Here is a 20,086-nt window from a genome sequence, read left to right on the forward strand (position 1 = left end):
CGGCTGTGACTCCCGGGTCCTTTTTAAGTTTGACACCTCCGTAGTTTAGACCTGCTGTTTTATATTTCTTCTCAAATTCTAATGCTCCTGGATGCGAAAGGCACAACTGAGTGTCAACTGAACCATGATTTTTGAAAAGACGTCACACATCGAGTCGCGATCGCGACTCTGTGTGTGTGTGTGTGTGTGTGTGTGTGTGTGTTCTCAATCCTTTTCCAATTTCCTCTGCGACGTGACGATGGGATTGTCCACACTTGATGACTGTTTTGGAAAGTAAGCGATCTGCAAAGGAACAAAAACTCCTTCAAATGACCATTTTTTTTAAACCGAGTATTGACCCGTGAGCCGTTGACATCAGCCCAAAAGCCCACGCGCTGAAAACAAATCCTTGCCGCTTTAAACACCTTCAGTAAATCTCAAAATGATGTGGCTTTTTCGTGCGTTTTGGGACTCTCATATGCCGTACAATGTTGCCAGACAAAAAATGCGCTGCCTACCTTTCTATTCTTCTAATAATTCCTCTTTTTTTTTTTCTTTTTCTGCAGGTTCAACTACAGATCCACGCATCATCTGGCCTCAAACGGCTTCTACGAGTTTCTGAACTGGTTCGACGAAAGGGCGTGGTATCCTCTGGGCAGGATCGTCGGTGGAACGGTAAGTTTCTTCTCGCGCCGTCAAATAATGCAGTCAAATTTGATTAGTTTTTCTGGGACTAGACACAGACAGACTTAGTTATTGGGGACAACGAGGAGGAGTGAATAATAAAAGGCTGCGGAGGCCGAGCGCGACCTTTACCACCGTCTCGGAGAAGGAAGCGACGCACCGTTAGGAGAGACGACATTTACACTTGAAACGGCGGCTGGACAAGGACGAGGACGATGGTCGAGGTGTCCAGGGAGGTGTCTAGGGAGAGGAAGCGTGGGAGTTGGCCAGGCAGTTGGAAGTGATTTTCAATCGGACGCACTTGGCCATGAGCACATTTTCTTGTGATTCGCAAATAGCACTCAACTATTTGGCAGTTGAATCATCTTTCTTTTTTTTAAAGTAATACACAGACTCCAGAACGGTGTCTGAGAGGAGGTTTTATAACTGAGATAAAGCAGAAATGTGCTCAAAATGACCCTAGAAACCTATAGCGTTATGTGTTTAATAAAAACTATGTAGCTGGATTTAACTCTATTAATCTTGGCAAAATGTTATATGATTGTCACATCCACTGGCCCTCTTAGAATTCTGAATCCATTTCTAAAATCTTAAAAGGGGGGCAGGTGCAGCTCTGGCTCTGTGGCAGGTGCGGCTCTGGCTCTGTGGCAGGTGCGGCTCTGGCTCTGGGGCAGGTGCAGCTCTGGCTCTGGGGCAGGTGCGGCTCTGGCTCTGGGGGCAGGTGCGGCTCTCGCTCTGGGGCAGGTGCGGCCCTGGCTCTGGGGCAGGTGCAGCCCTGGCTCTGGGGCAGGTGCAGCCCTGGCTCTGGGGCAGGTGCGGCCCTGGCTCTGGGGCAGGTGCGGCCCTGGCTCTGGCTCTGGGGCAGGTGCAGCCCTGGCTCTGGCTCTGGGGCAGGTGCAGCCCTGGCCCTGGCTCTGGCTCTGGGGCAGGTGCGGCTCTCGCTCTGGGGCAGGTGCGGCCCTGGCTCTGGGGCAGGTGCAGCCCTGGCTCTGCCTCTGGGGCAGGTGCGGCTCTGGCTCTGGGGCAGGTGCGGCTCTGGCTCTGGGGCAGGTGCGGCCCTGGCTCTGGGGCAGGTGCAGCCCTGGCTCTGGCTCTGGGGCAGGTGCAGCCCTGGCTCTGCCTCTGGGGCAGGTGCAGCCCTGGCTCTGCCTCTGGGGCAGGTGCGGCCCTGGCTCTGGGGCAGGTGCAGCCCTGGCTCTGGCTCTGGGGCAGGTGCGGCTCTGGCTCTGGGGCAGGTGCAGCCCTGGCTCTGCCTCTGGGGCAGGTGCGGCCCTGGCTCTGGGGCAGGTGCAGCCCTGGCTCTGGCTCTGGGGCAGGTGCGGCTCTGGCTCTGGGGCAGGTGCGGCCCTGGCTCTGACAAACTCCGGCCTGAGCCAAAGATCGTGTGACTTTGATCTGACTTTGAGGGGAGAACGTTTCATGTGAACACTTGTTTAACCTTTAGCCTGGTTCTCTGAGCAAAGAGCAGCTCAAATTAAACTTTCTCTTTTAATAAATTCTAGAAGAAACTCAGGCGAGCGTTTTATATATTGACTGTTCTCTTTGGTATCAAAATATCCTCAATGTTTTTCAGTGATCAATGAATCTCAATCTTAAGTTAAGTCAAATTCAAGGAAATCCAAACATTTGTGTATTTCGTGGCACACCGTGTACCGTTTCTACTCGTCTCCATGGTGATGCTCTTCTTTTCATAGTAATACCTTTATTCACAGGTGCTTTTCAAGAAACGAGAAACAAAACAGTCGGAAACAAAATCAAGAAGAATGTTTAAAGTGCAGAAGCGTGTGATTAAAAGTAATTGCTCTCGCTTCTAAGTAAGAAGTTTTTCCTCTGCATTTTCAGCAGTAAAAAGACCTGCAATTAAATGGATGGTTTAATGTCAAGACTGGAACATATCAGCCCAAGAAATAACATTTCCATGGCAACATAGAGCCCACTTTTGCATCGAGTCAGTGAGGAATCGTGCAAAGTGCCATTAGAGCCTGGCAATATTATGTTTAAAAAAAAAAAAAAGTAATATAGCAATTGTTGTTTTGAAATATAAGTAAATAAGAATATTGAGTATATCGTCTATATTTAAACTAAGTGTAATGCTGTCAGTCCATTCAAAATGTTATCGGATTAATCACCTTTTTTTATGATTAATCTGACTTAATTTTGCGAATTAACGCTTAACTTTAACAGCCCTTGTATAAAGTGATATTTCTGCCCTTTTGTGCTTTATTTTAGGCTCCAACCATGACATTTACAGGCACGTTTTAGTCCTGATGTTTTGTTACAATATTGTCTGAATGTCATTATTGAATCATCATAGTTGAGATATACATTTTTGTCAATTTGACTTTGTAGTTTTCTTTTATTGCCTTTTTTTTGTTTTTAGTGTAGCTTTTGTTCTGTTCTCTGGTCATGTTCTGTTGTTTGTGTTTTCTATTGTTCTATTAGACTGAAAAAGTTTGCATTAAAAGTACTTCCCAGCACACGAGAAGCCAGTGCACATCCTTTAAATCTGCGTGCAGTGTTTCGACTCTCGCTCTCAGCTTCAACTCTCACTACTTTACAATCCAGACGTGATAAATTCCCGCTGGCTGAATCTCATTTCCCGTTTACCTGTCGTAACACTCCCTGTGAAACATCCAGCGCCTCTTGTACTTCCCCATTCCATCAGAGGCATTTCCTTCCCTCTTCCTGCAGCTGCTCCTCTGTCCTGTGAGGCCGGTGTAAATGCCAGCGCTCCATCCTCCTCTTTAACAGCCCCAGTGTCTCCTCTATCACGGCCCGCCACTGCCCGCCACACGGCCCTCCACACGGCCCGCCACACGGCCCGCCACACGGCCCGCCACTGCCCGCCACGGCCCGCCACACTGCCCGCCACACGGCCCGCCACACGGCCCGCCACACGGCCCGCCACACGGCCCGCCACACGGCCCGCCACTGCCCGCCACGGCCCGCCACTGCCCGCCACACGGCCCGCCACACGGCCCGCCACGGCCCGCCACACGGCCCGCCACTGCCCGCCACGGCCCGCCACACTGCCCGCCACGGCCCGCCACACTGCCCGCCACGGCCCGCCACACGGCCCGCCACGGCCCGCCACTGCCCGCCACGGCCCGCCACTGCCCGCCACGGCCCGCCACGGCCCGCCACACGGCCCGCCACTGCCCGCCACGGCCCGCCACACTGCCCGCCACGGCCCGCCACGGCCAAATCACTCTAGCTAAAGATGCAGCAGGACGGCGCCGCGTCTCACACTGTAGTCCAGAGAACTTTTCACAGCTCAATCAGGCTCTTTAGAATACACTCCCTCTTTATCTAAGTTTATTGAGTCACATAAATTGCTGTTGTGTTGCTCTGCCAAAACTTTAATGGGTTTCAAGTGTTTCACTCAGAGCTTATCAAAGTAGGCGTGCCCATTTGGGGGGGGCACAGCTGTGCCAAGGGGGGGACGAGACATTTAGGGAAATGTGTGGACATTACTAGAGATGCACCGATTCCAAAATTCTTGGCCGATACCGATTTCCGTTTTTTAAGGAGGTCTGACCTGCCAAAACCGATTTTTTCCGATACCGATTTTCTATCTAGCCACTGATTTTCCAACAAACTACCCAGTATTTTATGAAAAAGTTGCACGTATACAGGATACACGCTTTATAATATAAAATGTAATTTATTTTGTGGAAAAATAGAAAAATAAATAACTATATATAAAAATAATATATAAATACAGAACTAATATGGCCTGGAGAAGAGTGGGGGACACAGAGGGTAAAGGAGTCCATTTCTCCTGCAGAAGATGCAGCTCAAATGGTTCCAGATTGAAATCAAATGAACTATTTTCATATAGTAATTTATACATTTGTAATTTTACACATTCTTTTGAATGAGCTGGAACCCTCTGCAGGAGAGGAAGCAGATGGAACATGAGGAGGGTCAGTCCCAGAGCGCTGCCAGCACCTCCCTCTCAAAGCTGGAGGACTCTGGCTCCAGCACCTCTTCCTCGTGGTTCTACAAAAAAAAAAAGCACATTGCAATTTAGATGACACGGGCTAAAAAACAAATTGTAATCCAACCAAATGCTTTTACACACCTGTGGGTGCAGCAGAAGGGCCAGCATCCCCTGAAGGAGCAGGAGCAGCAGGGGCAGGGGCAGGAGCAACAGGAGCAGGAGCAGGAGCAGCAGGGGCAGGAGCAACAGTGAGGGCTGAAGGCAAATCCAGATCTTAAAGAACATTGTACAGCAGTTATATTTGAGCCCAGTACATTTACTGCAATATTATTCAAACTTTTACTATTATAATACAGCATATTTAATGAGGCACATTTATGTTGCCAATATCATTTTCCAGTTTCATCAGCTCTTTGAGAACTTCACACACTCACTAGAAGCACAATGACCTGAGCACTATAAATTCTAGAGCACAGCTGATTGTGTGAACATTTCTTTGAGGCTGTGGGACAATTAAATAGGCTTGACATTAGATTGTAGTCACTCATTTCGCTGTTCGAGTCAGTAATTTGAGTTTTGTATCTACGTAATGTGATCTCAAATGCTTCAAAGTATTTTTAAAGTCTCATTTCAGGTGGATGAGATCTCTTGTTAGCATTAGCTCGTAGCTCATTATCGCGTAGCTTAGCTCTCTGCTAGTTGAGCAGAACAACAACAACAACAACAACAACAACTAACTCTTCTGACAGCCCTGCTGCTGCTGCTTCAGGCTCCTTCATGTGTCCCTACTCTTCTGCAGATAACTCTGAATAAACACATGAACTCGTCAAACACAAACCAGCGCAAATTATTTTGACCGCATCAACTATCAACACTTAGATTGTAATCGTCTCAAAGTTGTAATAACTTACCCCACAGTCCAGTCTCCTCTGATCCTCCTCCAGGCTCGCTCCTTCTTGTGTTCCACCAAAGTTGAACAAATCTGAACTTTTCTGCGACGAACGATTTTAACGCTTTGAAGCTTCTGCGCCTGTCAAAGCTTTTGTCTAGAGCGGAAAACGGCAAAACGCACCTCGAAAAAGCAGGAATCGCGCCGCGGGAAACGCAGGAGGAGTTCGACACGCGTTTACATAGACTTGAATGTAAACTGGACACTTTGGCCGCTGCGCTCTGAAAGAGTCTTGTAGTTTTTAGCTGTTTTGCTCTGAGCGCTTTGAGCTGCTACGCACCGGGTCAGTTTGGATCGGCCGAAAACCGGCAATTACGACATGGACCGGCCGGCCACCGATTCTGGCCGGTTCAGCATAAAACCGGCTTTTTAAATCGGCGGCCGATTGATCGGTGCATCTCTAAACATTACGCATGAAATGTGTTTTGAGCAACAGAAAAACGCCCTGAGCCAACACGGGCTTAATCTGTAAATATGAGAGGGCAGCGGAGGAGTGGGTCTTTGTCCCTCCTCTGCCCCACCTCTGTCTCACCTCTGTCCTTCCTATATGTAACATAAACGCAGTGGTATGAGTCAGCACAGGCAGAAAGCGTCTGTGTGACGTCCGAGGACCTGCAGTGGTAAAAGTGAGAGTGCGTCTCTCCTTGAAGCTCCTTATTTACTGCAGTGAAGCGCCACTTCTGTGCCGTCCGACTGGACTGACCTGTAAGCAACCTGTCAGTCTGTAAATTACACTAAAAATACATTATTTTAAGCCTTTTTTAACTAACTAATTATGTTGTTTGAGGCTAATATGAGATTATATAGTTGCAATTTGTATTGTTTTATTTGATCATATCATTTCTCGAGGCTGTGGGAGGGGCATAGATACATTTTTTATCTCCCAATCATCGCACCAGAAAGTCTGACATGCTCTTCTTATATAATTACGAGGGACAAGCTCAGGTGCTGTAAGATCTCACTACAACACGTGTGTAAAATGATCTCCTGAGATACTTACATTTGGCTTGGACAAAAGGGTTCTTCACATGTGGGATTGTTGCATTTGTAGAAGCTATAGATTCAAACGAAAGCTCCAAAATGACAAAAGTTGTGACCTGAACTGCACTTTATGGTTTATATATAATGTCAGTGTTGTGTCTCGTCCCTTAAACTGTAGCTTTTCAATGATTCATCAGTCAAACCAAACTATTAGTTGACCAAGGATTTAATTGGGATTATAAGGATTTGAGAGATTATTTTACCCTTATTCAGAGGTACTTAGAGTATCCAACAATTGCATTCAACTATGAGTAAAGTCTCTTCAAAATAATATTAGTCCAGTAGAAGTACAAAGGACCACTAGTCAGTAAGAACTCAAGTGAGAGTAGTTTTATGAGTAACTGCCTGGGTGTAACCTCTGATTTATTTGTTGAAGTTAATGTAATTATGGCTGAATGAAACAAAACTCTCTTTAGATTAGGACTGCACAACATAAAGTATTGGTATTGAAATAATGGCAATAATCAAAATCACAACAAACGAAATATATGAAAGTATTACCAAAGTCTGACCGAAATTGATTGAAATTTAATGAAAACATTCAAAAAGACAGATTTTTTTTGTGTACATTAACCACGTTTAGCCCTAAATTAGCCTTAAATAGTCTGTTTTGTCTCTGTTAAGTTGTTTTTGACGCAGTTGGACTTGTAAACTAGACATTTTAACTGACATGATCGTTAAGATGTCCATGGATTAGTTTTATTCCCCGTTTTGTCCTTGTTCATCCCTTTTTCAAACCCAGTCCCCACTCTTTGATAAACACTGTAACGGAGTGTAATGTTCACGCTCCCCTCTTCTTTGTGCTCGAGGCTTTGGATGTTTCTTTATATATTTATTCCACTGGAGCCGAGAGAATTTCAAAAGGCGTTCATCAGCATCTGTCGGAGTCAATTATCTGCAGTGTTTGTAATTGCGTTTGACAGCTCACTTGCCGTAATAAATGAACTACTGCGGAAACTCCTATAGTAATCGCTCTTGGAAAACATTTCTGCAAAAAATAAACACCCTCCTCTTATTTAATCCTCTATACTTTTATTGTTTGCTAGAAAAACAAAAGCGTAATCAAATTAAATCCAAGGCTCATTTCAAGATGGCAGCGAAAGATCCTCCGCTCTCCACAGCGCATGTCAGCTTTACTTCTTTACTACATAATTCATTGAAATTAATTTAATTTTCTGCTCCGGAGCAAGACCAAACAGAAAACGGGGAAACGCACGAGCTCGCGACGTCTTACCAGGAATTAAAAAGCAACACAGAGCACAGAGACCTACTTCCCGTCACTGTCAATACCTCAAGGCTAAAGCCGCATGAATGTATTTTAATAGTTAAACTGATATATTCCCTTCTATGTTCAGGTCTCATGTGCTTTTCACTAAGCTATACATTAGATTCTTTAGGGTTAGAATAACGGTTCAATTCCCTGGCCTGGTTGGATTTGGTTTGGACTTGTTCCTGAACCTGAGTTTCCTCTGTACTGCCGTTATGCTAATCCTCCAGGTTATTACTCCTGAACTAGAGCTCAGGATTTGGAGAAGGCTCCTGGGCTCATAAGGAGCTGCAGCAGCAGTGTTGACTCTGTCATTTATTATTAATGTTAGGTCTTTTGAGTCCTAAACTAGACTCATGGTCTGGCCCATTATTATATACTGTATATACTGTACTCCCAGATATTCCCTCTGGAGCCCCCTGCTGGCTGCCCCAGGACACAGCGTGTCACTAAAGGCCTTCTCTGTGCGGGAAACTGAATTTATTATATAATTGCGTTGCTTTTCTTGTAATTGTATTGCATTGTGTTTTATTATTGATGTTGATGTTGTCTTGTCTACTGAAAGTCTTATGCTGAATTGTTTTTAATTACTCTTTAAAGCACTTTGGAATGGGACCATTGGATTTTGGTCGGCCGAGGTATAAGGAAGTTGCAGGGGCCGATAGCTGATAGACCTGCTGATATTAGGAATGTATGATATTTTTTTTATAGGCCGCTGAATATAAAAATTGTTTCTTGTTCTATTTATTTTTAATTGGGTTTATTAAGGCGACATCTTAACAGTGAGTTTTAAGATGAAAGTTTGTTTAAACATTATTTTTTATAGACTGAGACTTAAACTCTTTAAGTGAATTTATAAGCTTGCGGTGAACCTCAGGAATGCGTGTGCATCGCAGTGTAAATTCCAACCATTAATGCCTCTTTTTACTGCTCATTTGGTCAATTTCGGTCCAGTAAACACACCCACAGCTATAATCACTTTACAGTAGCCAATGAGAGAACGTGATGTAAGTAGATACTTATTTATGTTTTTATTAAGAAGGAAATCTGACTTTGTTAATGCATGTGATTCTGCCCCAAAAGAATGGGCACATTTACAACACTTCAGACAGGCCACATGAAAGCACAACTTTACAAATACGATTTATTTTAATCCTGACTCCAAACGATTGTCCTCTCTGAATATAATCCATGTTGTGGTTGACATCAGCAGCAGTGTGTGTGCTAACGTTAGCTAAGCAGAATCTTCTCTCTTTTCCACACTGACACTTGGATAAAAATAAGTCTGATGTGCTGAAGTTCACTTTATTCTTGAATATTTAAATCCAACGCTGCCTCAGTCAGAGCCATGACTGTTCAGAGCGACACAAACAGGAGTGTCACTCTGGAGCTGCATTCAGCTGCACTACACACACAAACTATTGCACCCCAAATACTGCCGCATTAATATGTCACTAAATTGGATACAAATGTTGTATTCTAGAGAATCTAAGCTTTTAAACAATATATAACATGCCCAACTAAAATATCTGCCATCTGATATATATTGGTGGCAGATATTTAAAATAAAAAATATTATTATTATTATGATGATTTAGTATATCAATAATACACTATATAATAATAGTATATGTGGAGTATGTCCTCCTCGTGTTACTGTGGGTTCTCTCCCGCTTCCTCTCACTGTCCAAACATATGCGCCTGAGGGAAGTTGGCTTCCCATTCGACGAGCTGGCCCCTGTCCAGTGTGTGCCCCGCCTAAGGCCCAAAGTCACTGGGCTCCTGTCACCCCCAAATGAATCAAAGTATATAAATAATTAAGATTGAATTGTCTTGTAATGTGATGGAAACGTTAAGCTGTCTGTGTGTCTGTGATGATGAGCGATGACATCATCTCAAAGGATGAGATAATTGTCGCCTCATAACAGATTAAAACTCATCTGTAATCCCGACATAGCCTGAGCTGCGCATTCAGCAGCCTCCATTTTAAGAATTGTAATGATAATGATAGATCTGAGTCAAATCAACCCTACAATTTGTTCCACTTAGCCCCATTGTTTGACGACAAGCAACCGACACACGGCTTTGCAATCACCATTTCATTTGAGTTTTTGCCCTTTACTTGAAGCTCAATTGTATTTCTCATTATGACCGCGACTGAGGTCAGAAGTTGGGATTATGTTCTCGCCAACAATAATAATTTCACCGCTAAATTTGACACCATTCCTTGTTTATAGATGATGGAACACGGCTGGCCAATGCTCGAAATGAATATAATTATCCTCGCCCGAAGCTCAAACAGGTGAAAAGTACAAAGTATATTATTGATGGAGTCAAGTGCGGGGTTTTCGAAGGAGTGGGTGTAATTTGTCGTGGTGTCGCGGCAGAAGGATGTCCGGCGCTGTCGCGTAGCAATTACCCAGCCATTACGGAGCTCGTGCCGCTCCTGTTATTTTCCACGTGTCAGAAGATGATAGTTTCCTCGTCCGTTCTGCGCAAACACAACACATCGCGCCTTTTCATCCGACAGCCCGCCGGCAGAAATGAAACGCCCTGTTAAATTGTGTCACAACCTTTGTCCCCAGTGTTTTTATTTCTGTTTTGATCCATGAGCGGCGACGTTTTGATGATTCCTGCCATAACTTGACAAGTGGTTAGACGTAGAAGGTCACGGGGAAATGATGCTTTGTACTTTAATGCCGTGATAAATACGTTCTCAGGGAGGTTTGGATTCTGTGACGCTCGTGGGCTGTGCAATAAATAGAATTTGCACCGTGATTCTAATCACTAGCCCTGTCATATCCTACTTCAAAATGTGTTAACATGTTATTGCTATAAATATTAATGTTGAAACTGGATTATGACACTGACACGTGAACTGTAAAGCAGAATAATCCTTGTACAATATAGCTAAAAACATGATGATTTCAGTAAATAAATGGCAGAATTAAAGACTTTTATAACGAGTACGAGCTGTTTGAAAGACCCTCTGCAGCTCGTATTTACTGTACTACAAAAAATGTATATATTGTTCCATATTGATACTTAGAAAAAGGTACACACGATTAATATTGAGCCCCAAATATGTATCATTTATCGACCCATAAGCAGGCCCGGTTCTACTCAATTACAAACATTATACTCTTATAATATGGGTCCGATATGGGTGATAAAAGAGTTTTCTCATATCAATATTGGTCCGATATTGAAATATAGCCGGTATTTTAGTCCTGCACAGTCTGGACTCTGTGTGCGCATGAGTCTCTCCCGGTTTGTTCTCAGTGCATTTGACGTTTTGTACAGATTAATGGAAACATTTTTTATCCCACAAAAATACATTTAGTCATTTACAAAAGTGAAACATGTATTTGTGAACTTTGTGAACGTGTCCAATAAAAGAAAAGGAAAAATGTATCTGACCAAGGCCATCTGCCCAAACATGATAAATAAAAATGTTTCAGGCATCTGCTATTTCATTGTGCCATGCATTTTTAACATTTTTGAATTTGTGAACTTCAACAAAAATGTGTGTTCTTTATTATGAGCATCGGCCAAAACATTATGACAAATATGGGCTCAACACAATCCCTCTGGACCTTCTCTTACGGTCATATGATTGGCACATGCCTGTTTCTCTGAGTTTACTGTAAAAGTCACTCACAGATTGCACTTTTCCACATTTACAAGAGTCTATTTCATCTGTTCTTGTCATTTTAGTCGTAGTAGTAGTTGACCCACCTGCTCGCTAAGCAAATGATCTTTTGAATCATCAGTGTTTCAACAATGATTATTTCCCCCCTCGTCCACTATCACAGTCCCGCCCCGTACAAGCTCCTCCATGACCCACTTTACACAAACCTTAATAGCAGATGGCTGATAGCATTAGCTCAATGCAAATCTTCCTTTATAACATGCAAATCTATGCAGACCGCTGCAGATTGATGCGGAGCCAAGGATTGACAGCGCTATTGCAAAGTGCAGACTCGTTCATAAAGTTTATCACTGAAGCGTTAAACAATAGAAGCAGCAGAAAAGTGACAGGCGTAAGAACATATACGATGATGGTAAAACTCACTCGGTTTTCTGTCCAGGCTAATTGTCAAAGTATTTGCATAAGATTCGGTTTTCTACCTGAAGGAGTGCAGCTTCCCTTCTGCTCACACTAAACTCAAAATGTGGCCGCGATGGGCCGTATCATTTTGTGTCTTATTTCAAATAGTTTCATGCGTGTCAACATGTTTTAAAACCAAACCGTCTCAAATGCTTGTCATTGCGTGACATTTTGTGGTGCAGATGCCCTTTCCTGAGCAGGTAGTGGTCTGTGACCCTTTGGCTCTGAGTGAAATCTATAAACGCAGCTTTGTTGTTGAGACGGACCTGGCACCACAGTCTGTTCAACACGCTCGCTCTTCGCTCTGCTACACTTCCATAACAGTGAAGAATAATGACATTTAGTGGTATTATGGCTTCAACGTGGCGCCTGCTGTTAGTTTATATTGAGCCTGAGGTGAACACATTATCCTAAGAAAGCAGATACTGAATATGAGTGAATTTAATGAGGATTAAATTGTATCTCCAAGACAAAATCATTAGAACTTTATACATAAGCTAATAATAACAACCAGTAATGGGCTGATATCTAAATAATAATAATAAATTAGTATTTTTTTTTTCATCTGGTTCTGTGCGCGCGACCCACTTTTTTCTCAATTATCTTTTCTTTGACTTTCTATATGCTTCATCAGAACTATTCATTCCTCTACGAGCTGCGATCCAGGGCTATGACACTTTGATTGAATGAGCTTAATTAGGCTTTTTCAGCTGAATAAATATAGCTAATTCACTTGTGCTGCGTCGTCGTTGGAATAAACATCAGAGAAAAACGTTTTAAGTCATTAAGTTTTTCCCCCCCAAGTGTAGAAAATGTCCTTATATTCCTAATGATGCCAAGAACAGAGGATGATAATTGTATTCAAAAGAACTCCAACAGGCCCATTGTCGACTCTGCAGTTTCCTCACTTTTGTGAACAGGTATTCCTCGGGATAAACCGCTGACAAAGCCTCAAACTTGAGCTCCATCTGTTCGTGTGATGAGCTGCAGCGGCGGCACAAAGAGTCAACTCATAATCGTTGTATTTTTAGACTTTTCAACTCTAACAAATCACGAGTCATTGAGTCCCTTTGTGAACGCTCCGATATTCCAGAGACTTTTTCTTTACGTCCTCCTGAAAAGTAAGACCTGGCAGGGATCAGAAGGCGTCGTATCCAAGGACACATGGACGGGACATCGCGGCCCCCGGCGATATCCGCTCGTCGTGCTCACTTCCGCCTTTATTACGTTTCCAACTGTAAATCCTGTCCACAGAGGAGAGAGAGCAAGGTTTGCTTTTCCAATTGGATTTCAGTTTATTTTACGGCTCAAATCACGTCACCGGTTTTAGTCCAGGGTTTGACCATTTTCTTTATTTTTTTCATTTCTTTTAAGATAAGATTAAATATGACACAAACGAGAGGGGACAATCAAATACAAATAAACATCTACTGAACAGCAAAGAAACACAATGATGGCATGTTTAAATCAAAATAACAGTTTCAAATGTCTTTCAACTTTGTCATTTTCCAAGTTAAGTCCGAAATTCATTATTTCTCCGTTTGTTTTAATGTTGGTTATGATGTCAGTCCAGTCCTTAGTCGTTGGTGATATATGATGTCAGTCTTTTCTTAGTGATGGCCTTTTTCCAGCCGCCAAAAGAACATTCTAAAGGTATCAATTTATTATGTCCATGGCTGGAGTTTTGAGGCCCAAGTACCGGAGCATAGTGCCAAAATAGAGAGGGACGGCAGTGTCATCAGGGTTTTGATTTTAACATTGAGTATAAGGTAATGCAGGTGACTTTTCGCTAGTAGAAAGTAAAAAAGCTGCTACAGTTTATAACAACAACCCAATATTTAGTTTGTATTTGACATCTAAAACGAGAAAACCAAGTAAACCGTTGTAGAAAACCAGATAAAGAACTGGAACAGTACAGACTTTGGGCTCACACACAGGTCTGTCCGTAAGTAAGATGTTTGTCTTGGAAAGTTGTGCGGTGGTTGAAGTCGTTTCTTGTGGTCCTTGGGAACTTGGGACTCCGAAATGCTTTCATGTGCTTTTTATCACGGAAAGTCGGGATGTTGTAGTGACCAGTAATAAAACCACAAAGTCCGCTCTTTAACCGCCTTTACTAGAGCTAACCAGGACGTTTTGTTGTTGGTGTTTTCCTAAGCTAAACGTCTCATCTGTGGACGACTGACTATAAACCCTGAAATGTCGTAAGGTTTAGCCAAAGAGCTCAAATGATTACGATCTTGGTCCCTCTCCTCACAGCAGGTTTTGCATTCTTTTCTCGACTTGTGCAAGAGTTTATGTGCATTTTCCTGAGTTTCCAAGGCCCACATGAACTCCACATTAAATCTCCCCTGCCTTTGCCGAACAAGCTAAATTCTACACAGTCGGAGTCGCTATCTGACGATCGCAGCGTGCAATTAGGTTTAATATTGCACTTGGATTTCGCCGGGATTTTGGTCCTATCAACACAAAATAAGAACTGTTGGATCACTACAGTTCTGACACTACAGGAAGAAAAGAAAAGCATTTTCTGCCCTAATGAGGATCCATCAATAAACAATGAATCTCTGTTCTTTGTACCTGAAGTCCACCAGTTTTTAAATATATAAAACAGAAAAGAGAACACGGCCAGACGGAGAACAAGGAACAAACAAAGAAATGCAAACATCACATTTGATCCCGTCTCTTTTCAATAAGTTGTAAGAAAATTGAATGAAAAATCAAGATCAATCAATGTTTTTTTTTCACCTTTTGCCCTAAGCCCAGGCCCGAGCCTCGTCCTGATCACTGTAGATCTCATAAACACAGCCTCATCATCATCATCATCATCCTCCTCATCCTCATCGCTGTTGCTTTGACTCGTCGTCTGACCACGCCTCTCTTCTGCTCCCTTTGTTCCGCCGCTTCCTCTCCTTCCAATTCCTTCTCTGATATCAAACCGTTGATCCTGACCGTCTGATTAATTGCGTACAACGGCGTAGCGGCCGGCGGCGGCTCCATATCAGTCGGCGTGGTAGTTGAACACTTTTGTAGCGCGTCTCTGTCCGGTTTGGCCTCTCGCTTCCGCCCACCAGCCACTCCCCGAGGACCTCCTGTCAGTCGGCCTGTCTCCGGAGCTTTATATAAGAGGAAGGACGCCTTTCTAATGCGACAGTCTATGAAAACGCCGCCCTGTCACGCCAATAAAACCAGCCCTTTGTTGCCGTACGGACAATGACTCGCATAATTTCAAAGGAGAGCTCTTTAGTCGGCCCCTGCACATGATTATTTCCACATTGTACTTGTGGCGTAATCTTTTGTCGAAGCTATGATTTTTCGTACTGTTGTTTCTGTCATGTCGACAAAAGTTGAACCTCTTTTACAACTTCTCCATACTCTAGGCTGATGCTTGTCGAAAAATTTACTTTTTTTGTGGTTTTCTTAAACTACTAATAGGTCACCAGTTCATTGTCAATGGGAGAATGTTCCGCGTCCTTCAGACTTGAGTTCTAAACCCAAAAATTATAATTATTTTGAATGTTTAAGGGTGCACATCTCTATTTAAAGACACTAGTTCTATTTTGCATTTTCAGTTGAACATGAAGATGATTTTTGTTGTTTTTTTTCAAGCTACAAACACTATCGGACCTGTTTGTCAACAAATGAATCCCCAGATACTGATCAATATCGAAAGAAACTATAGTATCAAAACTAGATCCTCATTTGAACAAGTATTGATACTGATAAATTGTATTAATGAGTCTAAATTGGACTGAATTTGATCCATTTCAGAAATATTATAAGCTCAGAAAGTAATACTAAATAAACTCCTTTTGTGTTTAAAAGTTAGATTATATTCTAAAAGGCAGTTTTTTAAATGCTTTTTATCATCATTGTGGTACCAGCATTTTCATCACATATTGAAGCCTTTTCCTTCGTGTCGAAATGGAGAGTTTGAAAATTGTATCATTCTAACTCTGACAATAAAGGAGAATAATCATTTAATCAAACAGTCTATTCAGCTTCTCCGCCTTTTGGAAATCCTTATAATTACTCGTGTTCATTGTGGGAAAAGTAAAGAATCCCCTCTATTGGACGAAAGCCTGACTCGGGGTAAAAGAAGTCGATGCGCCGATGAAGATCGTAGGTCTCGCTGGCGCCGGGTAATTAGCCAGACGCGCAGACCTGGTTTTATTAGCTCTTGGGCACGCCGCGCTACAGCGAGCTCACTGTAGGGACGTCTCTCACATGTTTAACACCGGAGCGCGCACCGGAGCAAGCCTTAATTGGATTTGCCGTCTGAAACCCCGCGCACACAGACCGCACTGGTAACTAAGTTGTAATTAAACCCCCCTAAACGGCGCGTAAACAGTTATTCGCCGTTTGTGGCAGATTCGCCGCCGACTGTTAATGAGATTTTTCTTGGATATTCTCGGGTCGTGCTAAGTGACCAAATGACGTAATTGACCCCCGATTGAACCCGTGCCAAGGAATCATTACCAAGATGTGGCAACAAATGGGAACGGCGTTATAGACGTGTAATTGTAATTGAGAGGGCGGATGGAATGTGATTATGTGATATTAGTGGTGCCGTTTGTAATCCGGCACACTCTAATAATCTTAAGGTACGAACTGGAAAGAACAACCGCCGTAAATGTTGAATAAAGGGTGTTAGTCGCGGCAGTCGCAGTGGTATTTGATCAGAAAGTGTGCGTTTTTTTTATTTATCCAGAGTTGAATAAGTTTGGCGGTATTTGGCTGAGTGATATTACCAAAAATGAATACGAAACTATATATAAGCCATATTATGTAAAATTAATTATAAAAGTGAAGAAAGGTCACCTTTATATTCTGATTTTACAACAAACTTAAATGTTAAATTGTTCATCTTTTAATTAGCTTTTTTTGTGGCGCTATTAACGACTTAATTGAAATTCAAATTTAGCCTATTTTCAAAACGACACATAACACAAATATTATCTAAATGTCAGTGTGTTGTTCAGTTCTAGGCGTAAGTAATGAAGGAAACTGAGCAGAAAATGCTTTGTAGACGTTAATCAGCTTTTTACTAATCAATCCAACCGTTTTGTCTGTTTCTGTCCAGTTTATTTATATGTATTTCCCACCCCTTTTCACACATAAAATACATGAATAAATTGTAATAAAAAACAGACATGGAAGCTTATAGACGTATTATAAAAAAAGAAAATGCCATAGTCTTGGTGCACGTTGAATTGTGGCTGTTGCTTTGTAGCGTTGCTAAATTTGAATATCGAATATATAATTTATAATAAGAACTAGCGCCAAACAAGCTGATTCAACTGCTGATGTTTCAAAGGAAATAAAGTGATATTTCTGCACTTTTGTGGGTAGTTTTAGAGCCATTTAACATTTGTCTAATACTTAAACGTCAGCTAATACATTCAAATAGAGAGGTTTCTGTCGGTATCTCCCTCTCCTGCTTGGTCTCTTTACAATTCTATTCATTTTTTTTATTTCTATTGTAAAGCAGGCACAGATCTAGTTCTGCTTAGCTTTGAAAAGAAGCCATTCACACTCTTGAATACTTACAGCCACGTCTGAGCGATGAGCGTGAGCGACGTCTACAATAATCATGTCCACAGCTTTAATTTGACTCTTCAGAGATAAATGCCTTTTATCAATGTGATGATTGACGTTTTCCCCCAGGATTGTGACAAGTGTCTTTTGTAGTTGCTTATAGAAAAGTGCACATTTTCACATTTCGCTGATAACATGTTATTGTGTGTTGTTGTGCGGGGCGTTATGTCTCATTATTCCTATGAAAATGGATCGGCGCAGCTCCGAAACGCCAACGCTCGAAGGGAAAACGATGGAAACAAATGACGTAGTGACTGGAAATTGTTCTGTGTGGTTAGATTTGACTCCCAGCGCTTGAGAATTTGTTGAATGTCTTCCCTGTTCTTCACTCCTTTCACCCTAAACTGTCAAGACAAATAAATAAAGATATATTGTCGTTTTTATTGTTCAAACTGTCAGGAGCAATTCACTCTACATTGTGTTCAAAGGCAGAAACGGTTGGAATCGGACCGTAAACTTGTCCAACTACGGCCGCTAATTTGTAGCACGAAATGCATCTCTTCTTTGATATTTTTTCCTGAATGTTACGAGAATATCCAACTTTTTTTTAAAACCTCAGATTTACAGAGTTTAGTATGTCGTTTGTTCCCAGTTTCTCTGTCGTCCTCAGTTACTTTTTTCTCCTTTTCTCCTCTTTGTTTGCGTTTCTCTGATTTTGCCGTCGCGCCTGTTTGAGATCGTGCAGACGGATCTGATACAGACCATAACGTCTTTGTATCGTCAAAGCGATGCCCCGTCACGATATTTTAAGATTATTCACCATTATTGACACGTAGCAAAACAAAACGAGTGAAATTCCTTTTCATTCATACATTATTATTCCAATTGTTTGTGACCAGCTTCATGAAATCAAACTTTGTGAAGGCAAAAGTAAATTCATTGTGTGTTTGGAGTACAGAGTGAACCTTATTTTGCTTAGAAATCGTTCACAATTGTTAGTTTAAAGCTCTTGGATTACATTGTGACCTTCTTGCTGTGAGAATAACTTTGTCCACTGCTCCACATCTTACTCTTTCTCTCCCTTTCTCCACGTCTTCACTTTAAACCACTTTTATTCTCTGGCTTTTATCTCCGCGTGACGTCCTGTGTCTCTTGTTTATTCCAACTTATTTATTGCTATTTTATGGTTTTGGCTTTGATTTTATTTGACTGGTTTTATTGTTTTGGACTGGAAAGATCGAATAGAGCTTGTCTACTTTCACTGCCTCTTTTCTGTATCTGTTAGTAGATTGTGTACTATTTTAATCATTAATTGTGTGTATTATTGTGTGTATTGTACAAAGCTGAGTGTGCCGCACTTTATTGTTATTGTATTGTTTAATTTTTTTGTCTTTAGTTTAGTTTTTAAATGTTTAACGTGGGCCATTTTGAGTCTGAACTAAAGCTTGATCGATAAACCTTTCAGTTGTTTTTTGACCTTTTGTGTCCGTGTCCCGTTCGTAAAATGTGCCGTATACTGTAAATAAAGTGGATTTTGAGTTTTAAACACGTCTTCCCTCCCTCAGGTTTACCCCGGGCTGATGGTCACGGCGGGCCTCATCCACTACGTCCTGAACCTCCTCCACCTCACGGTCCACATCCGGGACGTGTGCGTGTTCCTGGCCCCCGTCTTCAGCGGACTCACGGCCATCTCCACCTTCCTGCTGACCCGCGAGCTGTGGAACCAGGGGGCGGGGCTCCTGGCGGCCTGCTTCATCGCCATCGTGCCCGGGTACATCTCCAGATCGGTGGCCGGGTCCTTCGACAACGAGGGCATCGCCATCTTCGCCCTGCAGTTCACGTACTATCTATGGGTACGTGAACCGTGAACCGTACCGTGAACCGCGTCGCAATCGTTCAGCGTTTAAAGATCGGATTGTCAGCGTCTTAAAACAAACTATAGTTCATTTTACCTGATTATTCACTGCGATGTGTTTGAGTTTTTGTACTTTCATGCCATCAGCGCACTTCCTGCTTCACATAAAACACTATAATTAGATGCAGACGGCACACTGCGGTCTCATTTTCACCCGTATTGCTGCTTTGACAGTTTATCCGCACAGGGGCAAAACAGATTTTTTCTTTATTACATGAAAAGATGATCAGATCCAGCCCCTTCAAGGTGAGTTTAGTTTAATACTAAACCATGAATTTCCCTCAAATTAGAGCGTGGCCTTTTTAGCACTGCAAACATCATGATACAGACCAAAAAGGACAAAACTTTCATTGATTTGACCGTAATGTCCCCCGTACTCTTTTACTTTTCTCTACCATATTCTAAACAAATCTCAGCAAACTGACTTGTATGTTTAATAGTAGATCTACAGCAAAAAGCTTGTAACCATACCTTCCAAAAATGTAATCAAAGCAATACTTAAACAAAAAAAAAAGTTGTAAATTTTTTAGACTATAAAAGTTGTTGCCTTTCTAGACGTTTTTGAGAAACCAGATGATTCTTGAGAATAATGATAATACTTAATCAATTTTCATGGTTTTATGAAGTGAGGTGTTGATATTAGACATTATTAATATACTATA

The 20,086-nt window shown here is 42.4% G+C and overlaps 1 protein-coding gene across 1 annotated transcript in view; it reads left to right on the forward strand.

Moving 5' to 3' along the window:
- The window catches only part of LOC140362046 (dolichyl-diphosphooligosaccharide--protein glycosyltransferase subunit STT3B), a 140,882-nt gene that overhangs the window by 53,397 nt on the left and 67,399 nt on the right, over positions 1-20,086 (forward strand). The window contains exons 2-3 of the mRNA XM_072448066.1: positions 546-654; positions 19,075-19,362. Of these exons, the coding sequence (XP_072304167.1) occupies positions 546-654; positions 19,075-19,362 (397 nt within the window). The remainder of the gene's footprint in view (positions 1-545; positions 655-19,074; positions 19,363-20,086) is intronic.

This window comes from Eucyclogobius newberryi, unplaced genomic scaffold (assembly GCF_026437365.1).
Source record: "Eucyclogobius newberryi isolate DKJ021-1_F unplaced genomic scaffold, fEucNew1.0.hap1 SCAF_16, whole genome shotgun sequence".
In the NCBI taxonomy this organism is placed as follows: domain Eukaryota; kingdom Metazoa; phylum Chordata; class Actinopteri; order Gobiiformes; family Gobiidae; genus Eucyclogobius; species Eucyclogobius newberryi.